We start from the raw sequence: 25,713 nt of genomic DNA, 5'->3' as shown, positions 1-25,713 counted from the left end.
CTTTGAAGTGTATAATAATGTGTACACATCTATATATAATAAAGAATTAAGTACTTCATTAAATATATATATAATATCTTGAAATTTTTTTATTCGTATATAAATAAAAGTTCTATTTTTATAAATATTAATAACATTCCATTATAATATTTAATAAAACTAAAATATAGAAAATGTACTTATATAATATATATTAATATTTTATTACATTATTATTTATATTTTTATTTTTTGTGTTTTTTTTTTTTTTCTCTTCGTTAATAATTCATTTATTTTATTAATGTAATTTTTTTAAGTTATTAAAAAAATATCTAATATTTTATAGATATACAGATATATATTCAGGAAAAATTTATATATTTTTATACATATATACGTATGAATTATTCTTATACTAAACTTTTATTCTATTTAATAAAACACATTATTTAGGATTTAAAAATACCAATTTGTATTATATTTGACATTTTTTAAATGTTGTATATAATTCTAATAATTCATTCATCTTTTTTATTTAATAAAATACAAAAATAAATATTTGTGTTTTATATTATGTTGTTTATTAATATGGCATGTATATATATATATTTTATTTGTCATTTAAAATATTAATGCTATTTTGTCAATTCTACTCTTTCTATATTGTATAATTTAAAATTGTTTTTATATTTTTATTATTCTAATTTTTAATACAATTGTTTTATTATTTATATTAGATTCTCAACTATATAAAGAATGCTATATCTAAATATAATTTTAGAGAGATATGTATAAATAATATATATATTTATAATATATTTAAACCTCTCTTTTTTTTTTTTTTAATATGCAAAAAAAAATTGTTTTATTATATATTTATTTGTTTAATTTATATTACATAAAAATAAGTAATTGCCTATTAAAATGTTCATATAAATTAAAAATAAGGAAGAAATATTTTATTTCACCAAAATGGATATTAAAAGAAATGAAAATTAATATTAATAAATATAAATTAAACAAATTAGAAGTAAAAAATGAGAATAATAAAAAATTAATTAAAACATATTCCTTAACAAGCAATGTTAATAATGAAGTAAAAAAAAAAAAAAAAAAAAAAATTATAATAGGAAATTGGAAATGCTATTTATCAAAAGAACAAGCATATAAATTAATTGATACACTTACTAAAGTTAAGTATTCTAATTATATTGATTTAGTAATATCTCCTAATTTATTATTTATTCCTTATCTACAAGAAAAAATAAAGGAAAATAATTCTAAAATAAATACTTGTTCCCAAGATGTTAGCCTAGTTAATGGATTTGGTGCTTTTACAGGAGAAACAACAGCTAAATTAATTTATGAGTTTGGGAATAAATACACAATAATAGGCCATAGCGAAAGAAAAAAGGGATTTTATAATAATGTAGAGACTATTGAGCAGACTGTTTTAAAAGTGTGCAATGCAATTCATTCAAAATTAAAAGTTATATTATGCGTTGGTGAAGATTATGATAGTACAAACTTTCAGCTTTTTTCTTTGAAAATAAGAGAGTTATTATCTGTAAACAAAAAATAAATATATTTATAAATCAAAAGAAAAAGAATAAAAGATAAAATAAGTTGTGCAATTAACTATATATGCATTTTTTTATATAATTAATTATTTTATTTTTTTTTTTTTTTTTCAAGATAATTAAAAAAAAAGTTTCAAAGAATGAAATGAAGAATATAATTATTGCTTTTGAACCAAATTTTGCCATTGGGACAGGGAAATATGTTTCTTACGATATTTTAAATGATTGCTGTTTAGGTTTATTTAAAAAAAAAAAAGAAAATATATTTTAGAAATATATATAATTTTTATATAAATAAAATAAAATTAATACAATATTATAGTGTTATATATATATATATATATATATATATATATATATATATATATATATATATATATATTTTATTTTTTGTGATTATTAAGATATTAAAAAAAGTATAGCTGATGAAATAGATACAAAAACAAGTGATGAAATGTTGATAGTTTTTGGTGGATCCATTAATAAGTCTAATATGAAAGTATTATTCTATCAATTAAAAAAAAAATTCCTTTTTTTTTTTCTTCTTTTTGTCTTTATTTTATTTTATTTTATTTTTTTTTTTTTTACAGAATTATATAAGTAACACTGTTATTGATGGTTTTTTGATAGGAAAAGCTTCATTAGATGAAACTTTCATCGACATTATAAGATATGTAGATGATTATATTTTGTCTAACACATAGAATTATATTATTATATAAAATAAGGATTAAATTTAAATAATTTTGGATATCTTAGTACAAGAGTTAATGAGAGATCAAATTAATTTCAAGGAAATAGACTTTAAGTCTTTATTTTACTTGTTTTTTAGTTTAAATCAAAATTTTTTTTTTTTTTAGTAAATGTAAAATATATAATAATTTTAAAAAATACTCATTAAAAAAAATATGATTGAATGAACAATATATGATACAGGATAAAAATATTTGAATAGCCCATTTGTATTTTAATACATATAAAAAGTTGAAGTGAAAGATATAAAGGAAAAATATACCAAATAAAGAAAAAAAAAAAAAACCACAAAAGCTAGGTAAATGAATACATATATATATGATAAAAAAAGATTAACAAAAATAAACATATAATACAAGATATAAATTATAAATAAATAAAATAAACACAATAATATAAATGTATTCAAAAAATTCAAAAAAAAAAAAAATTACATTTTTATAATTTTTATTTTTTTTATTTTCTTTAAATTTTTTTTTTTTTTTTTTTCTTCATACTTTCTTTGTTGTTCGGCTGACATTTTATCAATTTTCTCTTTTTCTTCTTGAATCTTTTTTGCCTTTTTTTTTTCTTGAAGTTCTTTTAACTCTTGTTTTCTTTTAATATCTTCTTTTTCAATTATACTCCTTAATTTTTTTACTTGTTCTCTTACTCTTTCAGACAATTCAATACATTGGCATGCATCAATCATATAAATAGAAAAATTTATTAATTTTCTTAGGTCTTCAACATTTTTTGGTATAATACAATTGAGGTAACAATACTGATGCTTTTCAATTTTGTTGTTTTCGTTCTTTTTATCATTTGTTTTTTCTTCGCAATCAAATAAAGGAATATCAGTAATACAAATATAATTTATATATTTATCATAGTTATTTAGGAAATTCAGAATTTTTCCACTTAAAACTATATCAGTTACTTCAGATGAATCTCCTTTTATATCATAAATTTGTTTTAACTCTTTTTTGTTTATAAATTTTGTATATTTATTTAAGTTGGGGAATGCTTTTTCGATTTGTTTTTTTTGATTTTTTTTATATACACATAATATGTTTTTATCTAATTTTTCAAAATTTATAGAAATATTCATCGTGTCATTTTGCTTAATAAAATAATGAAAAACATAATATCTCCATATACATTGCCTTTTACTTAAATTTAAATTAACTAAATATAAATTACAATTTTTTCTTCCTGTACAATAAAATTCATAAGTGTCATATGACTTTTCTAATAAAAAAGATTTGTCATTACCTATTTTTGCAAAATTTTCTATAAAAATATCTTTACAAGATCTTAACCAATAAATTGCTACAATTTTATTTTTTTTTCTTCCTATTATTCCATTAAGTATTCCAATAATTAAAATGCATAAGAATAAAATAATTTTATAATAAAAAAGCTTCTCATTTTCTCCTGCCCATGAAAGCATTATATCTTTTATACTGTTGTTACTATCATCTTTATTTTTATCTATATGCAATGAAAAAAGGAGAATATATTTTAATATTAAACTTTTAATAAATAAATATATTTTAAAATAGCTTTTGTTTTATTTTATTAAATTTTATTTATTTTTTCTTTTTTATGTATCATTATATATTTATATTATTAATGTATTTATTTAATATATTATTCATAAGAAAATTATATATACATATAATGTTTTTTTTTTTTTTTTTAATAATTACGTTAGTATTAACAAACAATATAAATAAAAATTTATTTTATTCATTTATTTTTAGTTTACCTTCTACGTATTTTATTGGGTCTATATCAGTGTTGTTTATATCATCTGGTTCTTCAATGATAATAATATCATCAAAATTTTCTATAAAAAAAAAAAAAAATTAATTATATATATTAAAAAATTAAATAACAATAAAACGTTATTTGATTATGTTATACTATTAATAAAAAAAAAAATAATAAATAAATAATTTATAATAAAAAAATATCATATGTAATAGAAAATATTTCTAAATCATATTTATAAATATATCTAAAATACTTTCATGTATAATCTACAAATTCAATTTTGAATTACCACTGGAATAGACCAAATAAAATGAAAGATAGATAATAAAAAATAAAAAAAGTGTTGTAAGTTTTCGCATTTGTTTAGTTTTTTTGTAGAGATATTAAGAATAAAACAATTTATTATAATTTTGCTTTGTTTTATTTTATATCACAAATAAAAAATATAAAATTATTCATTAAGTCGACTAGCATTTTTACATATATGAAAAAAGTTAATTGCAGTTTTGTAATTGGATTTAAAATTTTATATAATTTTTTTTTGGTTTTTTTATTCCATATAATTTTTTTTTAAACTAAATTTAGATAATATTATTTCATTTTTTTTTTTTTTTTTTAAAGCTCATTGTGATCATGAGATTTTAAATTATTCTTTTATTTTAATTATTGTACTGGTGTATTTTTTTTTTTTTTTTTTTTAAATTAGTGCTTTGCTTTAAAATTTCATGTTTTCTTATATTTTCATTTATACATGTAATTTTTCTTTTTTTTCCTTTATATTCTTATAAAAAAAACTATTAAAAGGGAGATATACAAATATAGTAAATAAAGTGAATATATAAACATTTTTACTATAAGAACTAATTTTTTAAATTTAATATTATACATCAAACTTTCTTGTTTTTTTCTTTTTTTTTTCTTTTCTTTTTTAATGTCATTTTTGTTTGTTTATTTATAAACTGAATGGGTATATAATATGTTATTTTCCACTGTTAGAAAAAAGGAAACTGTAATATTTTTTTACATTTCTTGAATAATAATGCATGTGCATCATATAAATAATTAGTTTTTTTGAAGTTTATTACTCTATTTTTTTTTTTTTTTCTTTTAGCAAAATGTGATTAACACAACACTTCATTTCTAATAATTTTTTTAAAATTTGTTCATAGATTCTTTCATTCTTTTTAAGTTTTTATTCTTACTACAATAATTTAATATATATATTTACTAATTTCTTAGTGTATTACTTTATATATATTTGTTAATTCAGTTTTTTAATAATTACATATATGTTATCTCTCCTTACTTTATTTTTGTTGTATCAATTCTATTTAATTTTTTAAAAAATATTTCACATATATTAATTTATTTTTATCATATTTACTAATAATTAAATCTAATTCTTAAATTATAGTTGAATAATTAAGATAACTGTCATACATTACTATTCAGGAAAAAAAAAAAATTACACCAGTTGAATAGCTTAATGAAATAAACTATTATAAATTATTTTTCATATTTGAAGACAGCATTCTTTTGGTTTTGTAGGATACAGAACGGAATAAAAATTATATATATATATATATATATATATATATATATATATATATATATATATATACATATATATATTGTATTTATAAATAATGAATTTTTTAGAATGGGTATCATGTAAAATAAAAGGAAAAAATAATGAAAATAAAATATATTTGATTTCAAACTTTGAAATTAATAAAGAAGACCATGAATTATATGTGAAAAATGCCCAAAAAAAATTGGTTGAAGAAGATTTAAATATTGATATTATATATGGAAAGAAACATAAAAATGAAATAAGAACAGCAAAATATAAAATTTATAGTTTTATACCTCTGATTGTTTTTTTTCAATTTTTAAGATTAGGAAATTTATATTTCTTATCGATATCAATGTTACAATTAATACCTGAAATAACTGATTCCAAAGGAATGCCCACTTATTTAATCCCATTAGTTTTTATTATTGTTGTAGCTATGATAAAAGAATTTTTTGAAGATTGGCAAAGGCATAAATCTGACAATGAAGAGAATAGCAAAAAAACTATGGTTTTTGAAAATGGTGAACTAAAAGAAAAAAAATGGGCAGATATAAAAGATGGAGATGTAGTAAAAATATTTTCGTATGAATATTTTCCGGCTGATTTAATAGTATTAAATTGTTCTAATAAAAAAGGTATAGTAAATATTGAGACAAAAAATGTTGATGGGGAATCTAATGTAAAGCAGAAATATTGTTTACCAGATATATCCCAATACTTTAGTGACGATAAGTGCGCAGGTTTTTGTAGGATAGAATTAATAAGTGAAAAACCAAATGATAATATTTTTGATTATAGTGGATTTATTTTATTACCACCCTTACAATATAAGAGAAAAGATGGAGAAATTATACATTTTTACGATAATAAAATAAATAAAGATTTAGTAAAAAATGAGAAAAAAAAGAAGAAAAAAAAAATCAAAAAAGAAAAGAAAAAAAAAAAAGGTATGTTGATTAGAAGTAAAAGGGTAAAAGATATAATATGTAATGATAATGATGAAATAACCTCTTTAAATAAAGATATGTTAAGTGAAAATACATTTTCAAGTAATTCTAGCTCTAACAAGAAAATTAATGATTTCTTAGATGAAAATGATTTTATTTTAGAAGATATAAATAAAGAAAAAGAAGTAGAAAAAAAAAAAATAAAAAAAGAGGAAAAAAAAATAGTTCAAATAACAATAGATAATTTAGTATTAAGAGGAACATCTCTGGTAAATACCAAATGGATATATGGCTTGGTTACCAATACTGGAAATAGAACAAAATTAATGAAAAATGCATCAACCAAATCAAGGCAAAAATGGTCTAGACTCGAATTTGTTTATGGTAATCATGTTATTGTATTAATTATATGCCAAATTGTCATTTCTCTTGTTGTAGCTATTGCAGGTGTGCTGTGGATGAGAAGAAAAGGATACAATTTATGGTATTTGCATTTGGATAAAAAGTCAGATAGTTTGAAAACCTTTTTTATTACTATTGGTGCTATGATTTTATTATTTGGCTCATTTATTCCTGTTGATCTATTGTTAATATGGGAAGTAGTGAGATTGCTTCAGGGGTACTTAATTAATTGGGATAAAGATATGTATAGTGAAAGAACTGGTAGACATGCTTTAAGTAAAGCTGGCCAATTATTAGAAGAAATGGGAAACGTTACTCATATTTACTCAGATAAAACAGGAACTTTAACACAGAATGTTATGCAGTTGCAAAATATAGGACTAGGAAATAATGGAATTTACGGATTTTATGATTTCAGTAACATAAAAGATAATATATTAAAAAATAGAAGATTAAATGGTAGAGAAAATGTAGACTTTTTTTTTGAAAATGAACATGAAGATGAAGAGGATAGCTCAGTCCCAAATGATAACTTTAACAGAAGATCACTGAATGATATGAATACATTACTGCATCCTTTAAATTGGTCAAAGACTTCTTTAAATTCTAAAAAATTAAAAAAAAATTATATGCGTGTTAATAGCTTGGGTTACGAAAATATGATAGATGCTTACACTGAAGATGATTTTGCTAGAGGAGAAAATGAATTTGTTTTTTTCAACCGAGTTTTATTTGTAAATAAGATTTATAGCATTAGAAATGATGCAGAAGAACAAATTTACTTTTTGTTACTTGTTTTAAGTTTATGCCATAGTGCTATGATAAGAAATGTTGACATTGATGAAATGGATGAAAGCAAAGATGATGATAATATTGACAAAATAAAAGTTTATGATAAAGAGACAAAACTGAATTATACATATATTACTCAAACACAACCACAGTATGATGCAAGTTCACCGGATGAGTTGGCATTAATTAGCACATCTCTATATTTAGGTTGTGAATTTGTTAATAGACCTAATTTAACAACTATTGAAATTGAATTAACGTCTTCTTTTTCACAAAGATTTATTTTAGGGGAAGAAACATTTCAAAATTTTTTACGTAAAAAACATTACTATGAGAGTAATTTTGATACTTATTTCCCAGAGGCTTATATATATAAAGAAAAAAAAAGAGAATCAAGATTAAGTGAAAATAATCCAAGAGGTACTATGAATAGTATAAAAGAAGATGCCAATTTTCATGTGTCTATACCTATAAAAAATATATTTACATCTAACAAAACTAACTTTAAAGAAACCAGTAAAAGTGAAGAAAAAGTTAATAAACAAGTAGTTCCTGTATTATCTTTTGAAATATTAGATGTATTTTCTTTTGATAATATAAGAAAAAGAATGTCATTAATTGTGAAAAGTGAAAAAAATGAAATTTATATGCTAGTAAAAGGAGCTGATACAAGTGTTTTAAAAATGGCATCAAAAAATCAAGAAAATATAGTTGATCACGTAGAATATCAATTAAATGCCTTTGCAACATCAGGATTAAGAACTTTAGTATTGGGCTATAAGCATTTAACGGAGGAAGAATTTAGTGTAATGTATCAAAATCATATACAAGCAAGAAAAAAATCTGACAATGAAAAAGAAGAATATTTACAAAAATTTTATGATGAAGCAGAAAGTAATCTGGTAATTATTGGATGTACCGGTATTGACGATAAATTACAAGATGATGTTCCTCAAGTAATACAAGATTTAAGGGATGCAGGAATGACCATTTGTGTTTTAACAGGAGATAAATTAGAAACAGCTATAAACATTGGTCATTCTATAAATATATTGAATAAAAAAACATATAATGCTGTATTTACGGAAACAGACCCTGATTTATTACTTGAACAGATTAATATACATGAAAAAAATACGAATGCAGCAAACTTATTGAATGCAGATCATAGTACAAAATGGTGGAATAGTGTTAATTGGGAAAATTTAAATTTAGATTTAAGATCAGAAACAATTCTAAATTTTATGAAAACTAATTTTCGTGGTTCCATAGAAAAAAGTATCATTTCATCCAATTTTCTTAATATAAAAAATAATAATTCCTTTCCAGGTTTGGCAAGGCAAGAAAAGGTATTCAATTCATTTTTAGAATCGAGTGAATCTTTTGTTCTCAATGATGTAGAGAAAGCGAAATTAAAAGAAAAGGCCCATTATTCTCAATTTTCTATAACTATAACAGGAGAAGCATTAGATGTAATAATGAAAAATAAAATATTAAAAATAAAGTTCTATACATTGGCTAGAAGTGCTTCTACATTAATTGCTTGTAGAGTAACTCCAAAACAAAAATCTTTATTGGTAAAAGAAAATTCAGCTTTTAATCCCAGAGGAACATCATTAGCTATAGGGGATGGAGCAAATGATGTTGGTATGATTTTAATGGCTAATGTTGGAGTTGGAATTGCAGGAAAGGAGGGATTACAAGCCGCTAGATCTTCTGATTTTACAATAAGTGAATTTAAATACTTAAAAAAATTATTATTTGTACATGGTAGAGAATCCTTAAGAAGAAATTCTTTTTTAGTTTACTTTTGCATTTTTCGTAACGTTAGTTTTTGCTTATGTTCTATGGTTTTAATCTTTTGGACAGGTTATAGTGCTATAGATGCATGGAACCCTTGGACTAAGCAAATTATTAATATTGCATTTACATCTTTGCCTGTTATATTTTTTGTAGCATTAGATAAACAGTTGCCTCATCATATTCTTTTGAATAATCCATTATTATATGAAACATCACCATCTACATTATGGCCTTTCTATTCTAATAAAAAAATTGAATTTTATACAAACAAAATAAAAAATTGCTGTAAATTTTTTTGTAACATTTGCTTTGTACCATTTAAGTTTATACCATTTATTCAAAAGTCAACTGAAACAATTAAATTTTGGATAGGAAAAAGATCTAAACCAGAAAAATATAGATCATATGGTACACACTATTTGCTTGTTTATTTATTATTTGCAATTTGGCTAGCTACTGTGGAAACAGTAATAATTCTTCACTTTTCCACAGGGCAAGCACATTCTGCATTAGAAGAAAGTCACAATGTAGATGTTGATTTTAATACATTTTCTCAAATTCTATATACACATCATGTAATAGCAGTTAATACCGTTGTTGTTCTTATGACGAACACTTGGTTTTTTATATCTCATTTAGTTTTATGGGTAGAATTAATTGCTATTTTTTTATTTTGGTTTATATTAAGTAAGGCAAAGTTCTTTTTAGATATAGTTGGTGCAGACGATTTACATGGAACATTTGAAAAAGCTCATTCATCAGGAAATTATTATTTCTCGTTGATAATTTCTTTATATATATCAATATTACCTTTAATTGTATTGATGACATATCAATTTATAAGAAAGCCGACAATGGAGCAAATTGTTCTTGAGCAAATAAAATTAGGGAAATTTGAAGGATTGAGAAAACATGAAATAAGAAAATTAGCTTATATTAATAGTGAACATAGTTCTAAAGATTTTGTTCATAAGGGTTTTGCTTTTGCTGTTGAGGCTAAAGAAGCATTCTGGGGATTGGTACAAAAGGCTATATATAAAATTAAGATGCCATTAGTGAAAGATGAAAGCACTATAGTTAAACAAAAAAAGAAAACATAAGAGTATATTTATTAAAATACACAAATAAAATAAAATATTTGTATATATATATATATATATATATATATATATATATATATATATATATATATATATATATATATATATATATTATTTTAGTGAGAATAATAATAAAGTGTATTATTTGTGTATAAAAAAAAATAAAATTAAAATTTCATAATATTATTGAAAATATAACGTATCTACAATTATGAATAAGAAATACAACAGAAACGATCTTTGATATTTATAAAATATTTAAGATAGGTTGAGCTAAAAATTAAAATTATTTGTTAAAAATTATATATAATATAATCAAAGTAATATAGTGAAAGTATATATATACATACATACAATATTTATTAAATGAGTATATTTATTAAAAAAGAGTACTATGCTTCATTATTATTTTTATTGCTTTTTTTTATTTAAAGTTATACAATGAATAAAAAAAAAAAGAATATATAAATATAAAAATATACACTATTGCAAATTTTATAATCTCTTTTTTTTTGTTTTGCTTTTTTTCATATAAATTTTCCGCTTATTTTATCTTTATATTTGTATATTTTTAATTATTTTTATTTGATACTTATTTATTCATGTATGCATATTTAGTTAAAATACACCTTTTTTATAACAATATATATATACATATATGATATTTTTGTTTTATTTTTTATTCTTGTTGAAATTTTATCGTTAGTATATATTTTTTTTTTTTTTTTGTTTTATTTTTTTTATTAATTATTAATCTTATAGGATAAAAAAAATAAACCCTTTATAATTAAAAAAAAAAAATATATTTTAAAAAAAATTTTTAGATATTTTCAAAAGGCTTATTTAATTATTTTAAAAAAGAAAAAAAATTTATACAATTATATATATATATTATAAAAAATACAATAGATATATAAAAATAAAAAATATTTTAATCAGTTGCTTTTTGAAATTCCCAATTTGTATTGTCTAAAGGACAAACTTGTCTAGCTTTTATCCATCTTGATATACAATGTAAATGAAAAGCATGATTGCACACACCCCATGCAACTGTACAATTTTCTTTATCAATTTTCTTTTCTTTTTCATTTTCATTATCATTTAATTTTGCTTGGCATTCAATACATAAATCCATTATATGATTTCTACAAATAGCACAATTATCTACACTGATATCCCATGACCAAGCAGCTACTGCTGACCATTTATTAACTTTGAATATTCCTTTATTATCATTCTTTGTATTCTCAATCATTCTTTTTATTATTTTTAAAAATTTAATTAAAAAAAGAACAATATAACCTTTTTTATTTATTAAATTTCATATATAAAAAAAAGAAAAAAGTATATTATTTTTTAAGAAAAATATTTGTGCATTCTTAAAAATTATCAAATGGAACGATTCATTATTTTTACTTAGTTTATAAGAACAAAAAACAAATGCTAATATATTTTTCACTGCTTTTGAAACTGGGGGAAAAAAAAATATAAAAGTGTAAAGTTCATTTATATATGGATAAAGTTTAACAATTTTTTTTTTTAAAATACGCTCATAGAAATATTTTACGTATATATATATTTTTTCCAATTTTTTAAAATCATTATTATTTAAAAAAATAATTTAAATTTTAACATAGAGGTTATTTTAAGATATTAGTACTTTTATATAAAGAAAAATAACCTTGCTCACATTTATAAGAAAAATTATAATATTATGTAATAGTTAATAAAAAATATAATAAAAAAGTTCATTGAACATGTATATATATATATACATATACATATAATATTTTGTAAAAGGGGGATTAATATATGTTTTAAACAATAAAATATATTACATATATAAATTTTATTTGAAGGATAATATAATTAAAAATTATATAGAAATATGACATAAATAAGATATTATATATAAGAATAATACAAATATGGCTAAAGCACATACCGAAAAAAACATAAAATATTAACAAGAAAATATAAGTATTAAAAAAAAAAAGACTTTTAATATACTTTTTCACAAATAAAGCTTAATTTTTTTTTTAATTTATCTTATGAGAATTACAAAATTTATGCAATAAAAATTTATAAAAAATATAACATATTAAAGATAAAAATGAATAATGATAAAAATATATAAGAATAATAAAAAAAAAAAAAAAAAAAACAACGTATGTCTTTATATTATAGATTTTAAATACTTTGAAACATAAAATATCTCATTTAAAAATAATAATATTCCTACAATACTCGTGTGAAAATTTAACTTTTTTAATTTAATACTATGGTAAAATGCTATTAGAAAAAATGTTATATAAATATATGTATATATACTATACTTTTTTTTTTTTTAAATTATATTTAAATTAAATAAAAATTTAATATTTAATTCATTATATTTCTATTTCAGCAGCTACTGGCAAGTGATCACTTGGATGTATCGGAGAAACTAATCCTTTATATTTTGAGAAATCGTTTTGATCAATACCTTTTAATATTTTTCTCACTTTAATATCCGGTGATAAAAAAATATGATCTAATACTTCTATAAAATTATTATTCCAATTAGTATAAGGAATATCCTCTTTTTTATAAGCAGAACGTAAGCTTAAAAATTTCTTTCTGCTCAAATAAGGGCCAGTAATATCTTGAGAAGTATCGGCATTTTTTATATCAAATAATTTTGGATACTTATTTAAATCATCAAACTCTTTTTTAAACAATTTTGCATTTTTCCAGATTTCTGAATTGGAAGTAATGTCTTTACCCTCAAAAAAATGAAAAACATCAGAATCAAAAGTTGTATTAAAATCTCCATTTAAAATAATATAAACATTTTTCGAATATTTCTCTTCACATTCATTTTTTAGTTTATGTAAAATATACAATATAGAATATGATTGCATTGCCCTGATATGATCTGCTAAACTATGAAAATAAAAATGAGTATTCGCAATGATAAAAATACATTGTGTATTTCTATGTAAATATATTCCTATTTGAAAAACAGTTTTAATTCCATTAATGATTTCTTCAAGGTTTTCTGATAAACTCATAAATACATCATATACATCTTTCAATTCTTTCTTTTTAATAACTTCGTTAAATTCATAATTTCTATATTCAATAAGCGAAAATTTTTTTTTATTCACAAATAAGGAGCAACCGTCATTACCGTAATTATTTTTCGGTTTATAGCATGAATAAAAATTTTCATATAAATAAACAGAAAATAAGTTAGAATGCAGATATTCACTCACTTCTTGTAAACTTATTATATCAAAATCATAATTTATATCATATATTAATAAATGCGATCTATAATTGGTTTTTAAATAACAAGAATCAATATTTTTAAACATATATTCCATTGCATATTTTGTATTTGTATATATAGGGGCAAGTATATTATATGACATAATACGAATTATGTTTTTATTATCATCATATAATTTTTTAAAATTTATATATCTTTTTTCTTTTATTATTAGTTCTTTTTCAAATTCATTTTGATTAACTTGTATTTGTCCAGTTACGTAAAAAAAAAAAGGATTTTTTTTATCATATATAACTAGTTGAATTTTTTTGGATATATCATCTTTATTAGGCACATAAAATAATTCATATGATTTTACAACATTTTTATTTTTTGCATCTATCCAGTAATAGATGTAATTATTAATTTCATTCAGTGGTAAATTAACAGGAATAATAGGATGATTATTATAAACATCCATTGATACATATATTTGTTTTAAGTCATATAGATCTTTGAATATAGATATTTTTAAATTATTTATAATTACATAATTTAATTTATCTACAATATCCTTCAATATAATATTTTCATCAATTAAATTATTTTCATTGTCATAAAATTGAATAGAACATACAGTTTTATTTGTTAAATCCTCTGCCTGTTCTTTACTTTTATTTTTCTTTTTATTTAATTGTTTTTTTTTTTTTTCTAATTTTTTTAGATTTAAAATTAATCTATTTATTAACGATTTTAAATTTTCCTCTTTTTTTCTTAAAAACTTTAATTCTTTATGATCAAAATATAATTCTATATTAAATTCGTCATTTTCTGTACTATTTAATTTAAAGAAATTTGAGCTCTTCCTCATATTTTCCAGTTCTTGTATATTATGAATTTTATAATTTTTATCATCATTTAATTTTTTATTTGTTGTGCTTGTGTCATTCTTACATATATCAGCGTCATTAATTAAAAGCTTTTTATTTGATGAATTAATGCTAATATCTTTTGATTCAATTAAATGGTCTAAGAAGTTATTTGTCCGTTTTTTTGTAATGTCTCTTTTATCTTCATTTAACGCATCTTTTTTGCATTTTACATTGTTGCTTTCATTATTTGAATTAGTTTCTTTTATATTATTAAGGGTATCATTTGATATATTGTTATTTTCATTTGAAATATTTTCATCATATTCCGTTTGTTGACTTTTTGCAGTTATTTCTTCTATTGATATTTTACATTTAGATTCATTTATATTACTCATTTTAACAATTTCTATGTCTTTTTTATTACAATAAGAGAAAATACAATTTTTTAAATAAAGCGGAAAATAATTAACTGGAATTAAATATTTTTCAAATAATTTTTTCGAAAAGTTAAAGTTTTTATTTTTATTTATTTCAATAGATACTGAAGATTGATTTGATTTACTAATTAAGTTATAATATTTCTTTGATAACATAAAAATGAGTCTCTTTCTAAAAAGAAATTTATTTTTCATATATCGGTTTTGCTCTTTTTGTTGTTTATTTAATCTTGCTTCTAATATATATCTTACAATTTTATGCTTAAATGATAAACATAGCATACTTTTTTTTTTTTCTAACAAAAAGAGAACTATGATAAAACTTGAAATCAAATTTATCCATGTCATGTATAAATTATTAAATATACTTTTATCATTTTTTCATTCACTACATTATATAAGTGCTTATTTATTTATTTATTTATTTATTAGTTTTTCTTAATTTTATTAATAAATATATAATTATTTATATATACACGGACTTTAATTATTTCTTATTTTATAAATAGATAATATATTATTTCATAGTTATTATAAAATTCAACTTTTTTTTTTTTTTCTTTTATATAACTTTTTTTAAAAAAAAAAAAAAATAATTTTAGTTATATGTATAGAGATTTGAAACAATCTGATATTTTTATGTAATATTTAAATAAATTAATATTATATTAAGAAAATAAAAAAATAGTTTAATAAAAATAAAAAATCTACAAGAAATATAAAATTTTAAATGAAATAAAAAGATAATAAAAAAAATAATAAAAAAAATAATAAAAAAAATAATAAAAAAAATAAAAAAAAAATATTAAAATTAAAATTATAGTAAAATTGAAAGAGAATAAAAATAAAATAAAACAAGAATTAAAATATAAGATAAAATTTAATAAAGTAAAAATTAATATTAAAATATAAATATAATCAGGTTTGATGAAATGAAACAAAATTAAATGAAATTAGTAAGATACCAAAATGTCAACATTTGCAAGAAGAAGAATAATTCAAGATTTGAATAAAATAAATAGAGAAGAAAATAAAACTTTTGAAGCATCTCCTTTTGCTGATAATATAATGTGTTGTCATGCAATCATAAGAGGCCCAGAAGATACCATATGGGAATGTGGAATTTTTCATCTAATTATTAATTTTTCGGAAGAGTATCCAATATGTCCACCGAAATTAAAATTCTTATCAAAGATATTTCACCCAAATATATATACAGATGGAAACATTTGTTTAGATATTTTACAAAACCAGTGGAGTCCAATTTATGATATTACCTCTCTGTTAACTTCTATTCAATCATTACTTAATGATCCTAATACTTCTTCTCCTGCTAATCCAGAAGCGGCTAGAATCTTTATTAATAATAAAACTCTATATAATAAAAGAGTATTAGTACGTTAAAAAAATAGATATATATAAATATGTATTCTTATGAAATAATACATTTTATAAATTTTTTTTTTTTTCTCACCTTTTTTAGATGTGCGTTGAAGACAGTTGGGAGATACCAAAATTTAATATTAATAATTTAAATTGAAAAATTAATGGGATTTGGATTTAAATGATTATTTTTTCTTTAGGTTATTTTTCATGAATAAAATACTCAAAAAATCTTAGAATTATATATAGTTATATAATCTTATGAAGTTCAAAGTTTGAATATATTTTTTTTTTTTTTTTGTAAATCATAGAAAAAGAATAACTATTATTTATAATTTTTCACTTTTCTTTTTTTGTTTTTGTTCATGTTTTTTTTTTATATATAGTTGTAAATTATTTGTGATATATCCTGGAATTTTAATGAAGTATGTATTAAAAAATGATACAAGAGAAAATAATTAAAAAAAAAAAAATGAAATGAATATAAATGAAATTTTTAATCATTCTCATTAAAGAATTTTTAAAATATTTTTAATTAATATCTCTTACCATTTAATATAATTTTTGTTTGGAAATGAAGAAAAGAGTTTATGTGAATATGTTTCAGAAGAAAAATATATAAATTTCCTAATTAAATACAAATTTAGAAAACTGAAACTAATAAGGCATTTTATAACTTTAATTGAATCATATATTCTTTGAAGAATATGATAAAATACTATTAATGGAAATGTACTGTGTTAATTTTAATAGTTTTTATTTTATTATTTTTACTTAATAAATATTCCTATTTTTTATAAGTATTTTAAAGTCAAGTGAAATATAACTTTCATACATACATATAAATATATGTGTTAATAATTATCAACGAATTCTTTTACTATCCTCATTTATGTTCTAATTATATTTAATTTTCTATATTAAAATTTTATTTTTTTTATAAAGAGAGAAATTTATTCATAAAAAATACAAAAAAATAATACAAAATAAATAGGATTTTCATAAAAGGAGACAAATTGATATACTTTTTTTTTTTCTTTTCTTTGAATTATACTGTTATATTAATTTATTCAAGTAATCAAATGAATTCAATGGAATACTTTTTCCAAAATTTGCAGAAATATTAATTACTTTTAAAGTATGAAAATTAAAGTATTACATACATATAATATAAAGAATGATAAAATGGGTATTTGTCTAATTTTATACTATTAATAATACTTTCAGAGATGAAAAAAATTATGATATAATTATATATATATACTTTTTTTTACATATCATTAAAATAATTAAGTATATACTATGACTTATTAACTAAAATGTTATATAAGAAAAAGAAAAAAATAATATAAAAAGGAAAAGTATATACTTAAATATTCTTCAAAAATGTGTTCTTCCATAAAAATAAATAAAATTTTCTTAAAAAAAAAAAAAAAAAAGAAATATATATACACACACATACACACACAAAATATATACAAATTAAAATAAAATAAAAAATTAAAATTATCAAAAAAAATTTTTTTTTTTTTTAGTATAGATATATTTCTATTAAATGGGTAATATTTTTTATTTTATTAAATTTTTTAATCTTTTAATTTATTATTATTATTATTATTATTATATTTTGTGCTAATACAAATGTGTTGATAATAAAAATATTTTTGTACTTTTTTAGTAAAGTTTTTTTTAATTATATAAATATTCATTAAAAAAAAAATTAGATATTTTTTTTAAACATTTTTTTAAAAATGATGAAGTTATTTATATTTAAAAAAATAGAAACAAAAAAATAAAAGTCAAGAAATAATATTACAATGGTGGATATATATATAGAATCATGAGTTAGAAATTATAATACAAAGTATTCTAGGGAAATATTAAAAAACTAAAATCATCAAAAATTTTTATATAATAAATTTTTTTTTTAATTATTTGTATATAACAAAAAAAAAAAAAAAAATTTCTGGATATTTATACAAATATTAACAATAATCAGACATAATTTTGATTCGTTACTTTTAATTCTCTATAAAGCTAAAGTTAAAAAAAAATTATCAAAAGGCAAAAGATATAATTTAATTTATAATTTTTTTTATATAATTTCATATAAATATTTTTATAGAATATATTAGACGCTTAATTTTTTGATATTAATTATGAAGTTTTTTTTATATAATTCATTATTTTCTTGGATGAGTATTTTTAAATATGTAATTCCTATCACATCATAAATGAATGCTATTTAGTTGTATATTTATTTTTATTTTATTTTATATTATGTTTTTTTTCATCATATTAATATAAAGAATGGTAATAGATAAATTTGTATACCTTTGCATAAATCTAATTATGAGAATATTAAAAAATATGTAGGTATATACAAAAAAAAGGAAAATAGTGCCTATAATTTTTATTCAGTATTGTTTTTTTTTTTTTTTCTTTCTTTTTCTTTCTTTTTCTTTCTTTTTCTTTCTTTTTTTTTATTTTATTTTATTTTTTTTTTTTTTTTTTGTAAATTTTCTAAAAGACAAATTTTTTAGTTTCTACTTTTCCTTTCTTTTTTTTTACACTTTTTTTTATGTAATAAAAATTAAACAATCGTCTTTTTTTTTTTATTTTCTCCATTTTAAGTATTCTAATTAATAGAGTATGCATGTAAACAACATAAAGAAAAAAAAAAAAAAAAAAATACATCAAGAATTAATAAAAATAAAAAGTAAAAAAATGTATAGAAGAATTTCAAATAGAATTAAGTGGAATAAAAATGAAGAGAATAAAAATTTAAATGATCTATATATATATAAAAAAAAATTTACAAATCTTAATAAAAATACAATAAATAATATTAAAAAAACTAATATTTTTTTAAATGCACAAAGTGATATAAAAGATGAAAAAAATAACTTACGTAATAAAGAAAGTAAAACAATTTTAAAAAAAAAAAAAGCAAGTAATGATACCAAACATTTAAGTACTATTAATAAAAAAATAACTATTTCGAATATTCCACACGGTACCAAAAACGAGACTCAAAATAATAAAACATTATATTTAAATAAAGAATATGATGCAAAAAAAAATTCAAAAAATTTATCAAATGATCATATAAAAAAAAATCGGAATGATGTACTTTTAAATGAAAATTTTTTAAATGAAGGTAATTCTAATTTAATTTTTAACGGCGAAAAAGAAATAAAAAAAAAATACAGTGCAAAGAATAATGTAAATAATATAATAAATTATAATGATTGCTCTTTAAAAAAATTTTTAAATTTAAATGAAATTAACAAAAATATTCATGCAAATAAAAGTATTATTAATAATGTATTAATAAATAATATCGATGATAAAAAGAATGTGCAATATGAGGCACTAAATAAAATACGTAAAATAAATGATGAATTAAAAAATAAAATTTTTAATATGGAAGAAGTAAATAAAAATAGATTATCAGTAAGAAATAACAATAATAAAAATTTCTTAGAAAATATAAATGAGTATCCTATAACATCTAAGAACATATATGACAGTATATATATACCTCAAATAAATATAAAAAATATAACTAACTGTGATATTAGTAATAATAGTAATAGTAATAATAGTAATAGTAATAGTAATAATAATAATAATAATAATAATAATAATAATAATAATAATAATAATAACAACAGCAACACAAGAAAGGGAGAAAATAATAGCAATAATTTAATAAATACGTTAAATGCGTATTCTAATGTGAAAGTAGCAGTTCGAATAAAGCCAATAGCTGACTCAGAAGAAAATATTGTTTCCATTTTTAACAAAAATTATGTACTTATTGAAAAAGAAAACGAAAAAGAATGTTATTTATTGTCTCAAAAAAAAAAGCAAGCAACATATGTATTTGACGTAGTATTTGATGTAAACGCAACTCAAGAAGAAGTTTTTTTTCATACAGCTAAACCTTTAATACCTCATGTTTTTAAAGGTATTAATTGTACTGTTTTTGCTTATGGAGCTACAGGGTCAGGAAAAACTTATACTATGCTTGATGATAAAAATCAAAATGGAATAGTTCAATTATCCCTTTTAGAATTATTTACTATTATAAAAGAAGAAAAGTGCAGAAATATAAAAATAGTTATGAGTTTTCTAGAAGTATATAATGAAACTATTAGAGATTTATTAGGAAAAGAAAAAAATAAGACTCTAGAAGTGCAAGAAGATATTGCTGAAGTAAAAGTAAGCAATTTATGTGAAGTTGAAGTTAAGAGTTATGAGCAAGCAATGTTATTAATAATTGAAGGAGTTAAAAATAGGAAAATGTCTCCTACTAGAGCAAATAAAGTATCAAGTAGATCTCATGCAATTTTACAAATATATGTATTTAATGAAATATTAGATAGCAATATGAATGTAGTAAATTATAAGGCAAAATTATGCTTTGTTGATTTGGCTGGATCTGAGAGAGCTAGTGCTACTTCTAATAAAGGAGAGCGGTTTAAGGAAGGCTCATATATTAATCAATCTTTATTAGCATTAGCTAATTGCATTAATTCTCTTGCATCAAATAGAAATGTTTCAAAAGTAAGAGTAAAATATAGAGATAGTAAATTAACTCATTTATTAAAAAATTCTTTGGAAGGAAACTGCCTAGTAGTTATGATAGCTAATATAAATCCTTCTAGAAAATCCTTTCAAGAATCTAATAATACTCTTAAATATGCATTTCGAGCAAGAAATATAAAATTATGTGCAACTGTGCAGACAAACGATAATAAAGAAAGCGATATAGAAAAAATATTAAAAAAAAATGATATGTTACAAAAGGAATATGATTTATTATTGAGCAAATATAATAATTTAAAAGATTTTTATTCTGAATTAAAAATCTTATTTCAATTATATAAAAATGCACTCTCATGCTATCAACGAAAAGAAAATTGTTCTGATAATTTATACACATTAGAATTAAAACAAGAAATTTCTATATATGAGCAACTTATAAAAATTAAATTAGAAGAATCAAAAAAAAAAATAGTTAATACAAATGATAATGATGATAAAAAATTTATTAATATTTTTGATCCATTTATTAATAAAAATTTAGATTACTTTATACATAATAATTTTAATATTTTAAATGAGTTAGAAGAAGAAAAAAAAGTTCTATTAGATGATAAACTCTTAAAAAATAATGATATTAAAGTAAACGAAAACTTATTTGGAAGCAACGGTGATTACACGAAAAATAAAATAAAAATTATATCTGATGATGATAAAATAAATATTGAATCAAATCAAAGTACTAAAAATATAAGCCCACTTTTAAACAATAATATAAAAGACGTTAAAAGTAATGCTCGAAATAGTCATAGGATAAGTAATAATGGAAACATAATAAATAATTATAATAAAATACATAATGAAAGTAATTGCGATGATAATTTAAAAAATGTAAATATTGCAATTGAAAATAAAGAAATTAAAAGCGAAGTGTATATGAAAAAAAATTTAAATATATGTGAAAGTAGAAGGAATAATATGAATTGTATAAAAGATTCCAATATAAATATTATTGATGAAAGAAATTATATAAAGTTAATTAACGATGATAATAAGAATATAATAAATAATATTAATGAAAATATTAAAATTAAATTGATAAATGATGAAAAAAAAGAACAATTTGAAGACATTCATAATAACCTAACTGATATGCAAAATTCTATTTTATTTAACACAATTAATAAACAAATAGAAAATAATCCACTTTCATCTGAAGCGAAAAATAATGGTAATGAATTATTGATAAAAAGTACTTTAAATGCAAAGAGGCTTATTTTAAATGAAAACATAAATAAAAAAAATTTAATAGATGAATTTATAAATAATGAAAGCATTAATAATCAAATTATAAATAATGAAAACATTACTAATGAAATTACTAGTAATGGAAATGCAAATAGTCACAATATAATAAATGAAAATATAAATAAAGGTAATATATTTAAAATAAATACATTAGATGAACACAATATAAATGAATGTAAAGAAGAACTTCATGATATCTGTGTATTAGATAGAAATGAAATAGAGAATGATAATGCAAGTTTATGTAACAAAATTACTTATACAGTAACAAATAATAGTGTTGTTAATCTTATGAAAAAAAAAGATAGTAAACAGTTAATTATTAATAGTGACAAACTAAAAGAAAATAAGAGGAAAATGGATTTATTTGAAGATAATTTAAAACATGAACATAATGAGGATAGTACTTTAATAATTAAAAAAAAAAAAATTAAAAATAAAATGTAAAAATAATTCTTTTAAATATGTAAATTTGTACTTCCCAGATGTTATTAATGGGTGAAAGAAAAGATATATATAAATATATATATACATATATAACTGTTAGGTCTTATTTGTTTTTTAGAAATACAAATATAAAAGTAATTTATATAAATTACTTCATTTTTTTTTTTTTTTTTTTATGATGGTTTAATCCTTAAAATATAAGTTTGCGCTTTATTAAAAAAACTTAGATTTGAATTTATTAGTTTTTGCATGATTCCATTTGCAAAAAAAAAAAAAAATTATTTAAAATTTTCTTTTAAATTTTAAAATATTTTATTACATACATATACATATGAAATCCTAGTACATGCTTTTTAAAGTTTAAAATTAATTTTCTACACATCTTATATATATATTTTATTTTCATAACATTTTTGTTCATTAAAAAAATATATATTACTTATGAACAAAATAAAAAAAAAAAAATACATATTGATTACAATGATTCAATAAATTTAATGTTTTAAGATTTTTTTTCTACTTATAAACATTTTTAAATTAAAAAAAAATTACCTTCTTTATTATAAAAAACTATAATAATATATATATATTTTGTTTTGAAATTATATTTTATAATTTTATAGATATTTAAAATTTTTTTTTTTATATATTTATATAAGGAATTAATTTACACATATTATATTCATGTTTTTTTATAATTATTAAAATTTTATTGATACTTTTTTTAATTATTATTTTTCTTTTTTTTTTTGAATTTTTGAGGGTATTTACTATTTTTTTTCAAAAAGTAGATAATTCTAATTTTCTTAGAGATTCCCATTTGAAAATTTTTTATTTATAAAAATGAAAAATATAATTTTTCTGGAAATATTACTTTAAATAAATATAAAATATTTATTCCATTTAACATTTTATTTTGTAATTATTAAAAAATTTTTAATAATACTCTATATAAATGAAAATATAAGAAATTATTTATAAAAAATATATATATGTCAAAAAAAAAAAAAAAAATATAATTTTTTGAAACAAAAATTTATTAAATTTAATATGGGTATATTTGATAAAATAAAAAGTATTGAAAAATTAAATGAAGGAGAATTAAAAAATATTGGACAGAATGATAGTTCGTGGCATGATCAGTATAAAGATTCTAGCTATATTTATATAGGTATTAATATTTTATAAAAAGTATTAAAATTATATAAAAAAATTGGATTAGTATAATAACGGCTAAATAAGTGAAATTTAATTAAATATATTATATGAAAATTTTTGTACATAATTTTTTCTTTTTAAAAAAATTGGAATTTTTTTCTAATGAAATAGGTAATTTAGATAATAGATTAACAGAAGGAGATATTATAATAGTGTTTTCACAGTTTGGAGAACCCATCGATATTAATCTAGTACGTGATGAAGAAACAGGTAATTAACAGAATAACTGGAAATTATTTTAATTTAAATTTCGCATGTAACATATATTATTATTTCTATTGTTATTTATTTTATTTTTTGTTTTTTAGGTAAATCAAAAGGATATTGTTTTTTAGCATATGCTGATCAGAGAAGTACAATATTAGCTGTAGATAATTTTAATGGATACAAACTTTTAGATAGACAGTTAGTAGTTGATCATATATTAAACTATAAATTACCTAATAAATATTCTAGAAATGATGTAATTTTTATTTTTATTTTAATGATATTATATACTGTTATTATTTTTTATTTTTTATTTTATTTTATTTTTTTTTTACACTTTCTTTCAGAATGAAAATGAATATAAACCAACGGGTGCTGAAGGAAAAGGAATAGGAGTATACAACGTAATTGAAAGTGAAATAAGTTTATCAAAAGCTTTTGAAAAAATAGATAAAAAATATAACGAAGAAAAGAGAAAAAAATTATTAGATGAAGATGAGTTATGGGCATTAAATTTTGAGAAATCTTTAAAAAATAAACATGGTAATATAAAAAATGAAAATATAAAAAAAGAAGAAACTGATTATTTTGATACTATTAAAAATAGGAGTTATGAATATAAAACAGAAAAGTCTCCCAATAAAAACCAACAAAAAAAAAGTAAAAAATATGATACAAAAAACTCTAAAAAATATAATGAAAAAGACAAAAGTAAAGAACACAAAAAAAATCATGAATACAGGGATGAATATAAAAATTATTATTTAAAAAAGGAATTTAATAAAAATAAGTATAAAGAAAAAAGTGAAAAAAAAGAAAGTAATATAAGTAGAAATATAAGTAAAAAAAGAGTTAAAGATAGAGATGAATACAAAAGTAAAGAAAGAACAAAAAATATTAAAAAATATAAATAATATTGTAGAAATATTTTCTATTTTCAAAGCATATATAATTTTTTGTTATTTTTTGTCTTAATTGGAAATTTGAGAATGTTTAGTACGAATAATAATTTTATCAACTAAATAATGAAAAAATATGATATCCAAATTAGAAAAACTCTGAAATCGTAAATTAAAAGTAAAATTTTACAAAAAATATATATTTAAAGTATACTTTAAGAATACTCATTAGAAATACCAATCATGAATTTGTTATTTTTCAAAAAAATATAATATAGTTTTATTTTATTTTTAAAATTAAAAAAGGTAAAAAATACAAGTAAAACCGTAGTTTATCAAAATTTGCTAGAACCTTTTTTTTTATTAATAATTAAAGTTATTTTTAATTATTTTTTAATCTCTTTTTTTTTTTTTTTTTGTTTACTATTTTATTATTCATTATTTTGTT

The 25,713-nt window shown here is 19.1% G+C and overlaps 8 protein-coding genes across 8 annotated transcripts; 5 read left to right on the top strand and 3 right to left on the bottom strand.

Annotated features, from left to right (window-relative positions):
* Positions 1-826: 826 nt before the first annotated feature.
* Positions 827-2,263, top strand: PRELSG_0819300 (triosephosphate isomerase, putative; the record flags this gene model as incomplete). Its single annotated transcript, XM_028676265.1, has 4 exons — positions 827-1,546; positions 1,675-1,795; positions 1,964-2,058; positions 2,150-2,263. 4 exons carry the CDS (start codon positions 827-829, stop codon positions 2,261-2,263), a joined length of 1,050 nt encoding a protein of 349 aa, XP_028532772.1.
* A 479-nt stretch (positions 2,264-2,742) lies between these two features.
* Positions 2,743-4,429, bottom strand: PRELSG_0819200 (conserved protein, unknown function; the record flags this gene model as incomplete). The annotated part of the gene is made up of 3 exons (XM_028676264.1): positions 2,743-3,785; positions 4,063-4,143; positions 4,360-4,429. The coding sequence occupies 3 exons, from the start codon at positions 4,427-4,429 to the stop codon at positions 2,743-2,745; spliced, it is 1,194 nt and encodes a 397-aa protein (XP_028532771.1).
* Positions 4,430-5,716: 1,287 nt separating this feature from the next.
* On the top strand, positions 5,717-10,690 carry ATPase7 (P-type ATPase, putative; the record flags this gene model as incomplete). Its single annotated transcript, XM_028676263.1, has 1 exon — positions 5,717-10,690. One exon carries the CDS (start codon positions 5,717-5,719, stop codon positions 10,688-10,690), a length of 4,974 nt encoding a protein of 1,657 aa, XP_028532770.1.
* A 931-nt stretch (positions 10,691-11,621) lies between these two features.
* Positions 11,622-11,945, bottom strand: RBX1 (E3 ubiquitin-protein ligase RBX1, putative; the record flags this gene model as incomplete). The annotated part of the gene is made up of 1 exon (XM_028676262.1): positions 11,622-11,945. The coding sequence occupies one exon, from the start codon at positions 11,943-11,945 to the stop codon at positions 11,622-11,624; it is 324 nt and encodes a 107-aa protein (XP_028532769.1).
* Positions 11,946-13,080: 1,135 nt separating this feature from the next.
* Positions 13,081-15,600, bottom strand: PRELSG_0818900 (endonuclease/exonuclease/phosphatase family protein, putative; the record flags this gene model as incomplete). The annotated part of the gene is made up of 1 exon (XM_028676261.1): positions 13,081-15,600. The coding sequence occupies one exon, from the start codon at positions 15,598-15,600 to the stop codon at positions 13,081-13,083; it is 2,520 nt and encodes an 839-aa protein (XP_028532768.1).
* Positions 15,601-16,221: 621 nt separating this feature from the next.
* On the top strand, positions 16,222-16,792 carry PRELSG_0818800 (ubiquitin-conjugating enzyme, putative; the record flags this gene model as incomplete). The annotated part of the gene is made up of 2 exons (XM_028676260.1): positions 16,222-16,647; positions 16,736-16,792. The coding sequence occupies 2 exons, from the start codon at positions 16,222-16,224 to the stop codon at positions 16,790-16,792; spliced, it is 483 nt and encodes a 160-aa protein (XP_028532767.1).
* Positions 16,793-19,362: 2,570 nt separating this feature from the next.
* Positions 19,363-22,941, top strand: PRELSG_0818700 (kinesin-8, putative; the record flags this gene model as incomplete). Its single annotated transcript, XM_028676259.1, has 1 exon — positions 19,363-22,941. The coding sequence occupies one exon, from the start codon at positions 19,363-19,365 to the stop codon at positions 22,939-22,941; it is 3,579 nt and encodes a 1,192-aa protein (XP_028532766.1).
* Positions 22,942-23,991: 1,050 nt separating this feature from the next.
* Positions 23,992-25,280, top strand: PRELSG_0818600 (RNA-binding protein, putative; the record flags this gene model as incomplete). Its single annotated transcript, XM_028676258.1, has 4 exons — positions 23,992-24,112; positions 24,271-24,369; positions 24,468-24,622; positions 24,714-25,280. 4 exons carry the CDS (start codon positions 23,992-23,994, stop codon positions 25,278-25,280), a joined length of 942 nt encoding a protein of 313 aa, XP_028532765.1.
* Between the last annotated feature and the right edge of the window lie 433 nt (positions 25,281-25,713).

This window comes from Plasmodium relictum, assembly GCF_900005765.1.
Source record: "Plasmodium relictum strain SGS1 genome assembly, chromosome: 8".
Classification (NCBI taxonomy): domain Eukaryota; phylum Apicomplexa; class Aconoidasida; order Haemosporida; family Plasmodiidae; genus Plasmodium; species Plasmodium relictum.
The sequence above is the reverse complement of the archived record's forward strand: the minus strand, read 5'-3'. Positions and strand labels throughout refer to the sequence as shown.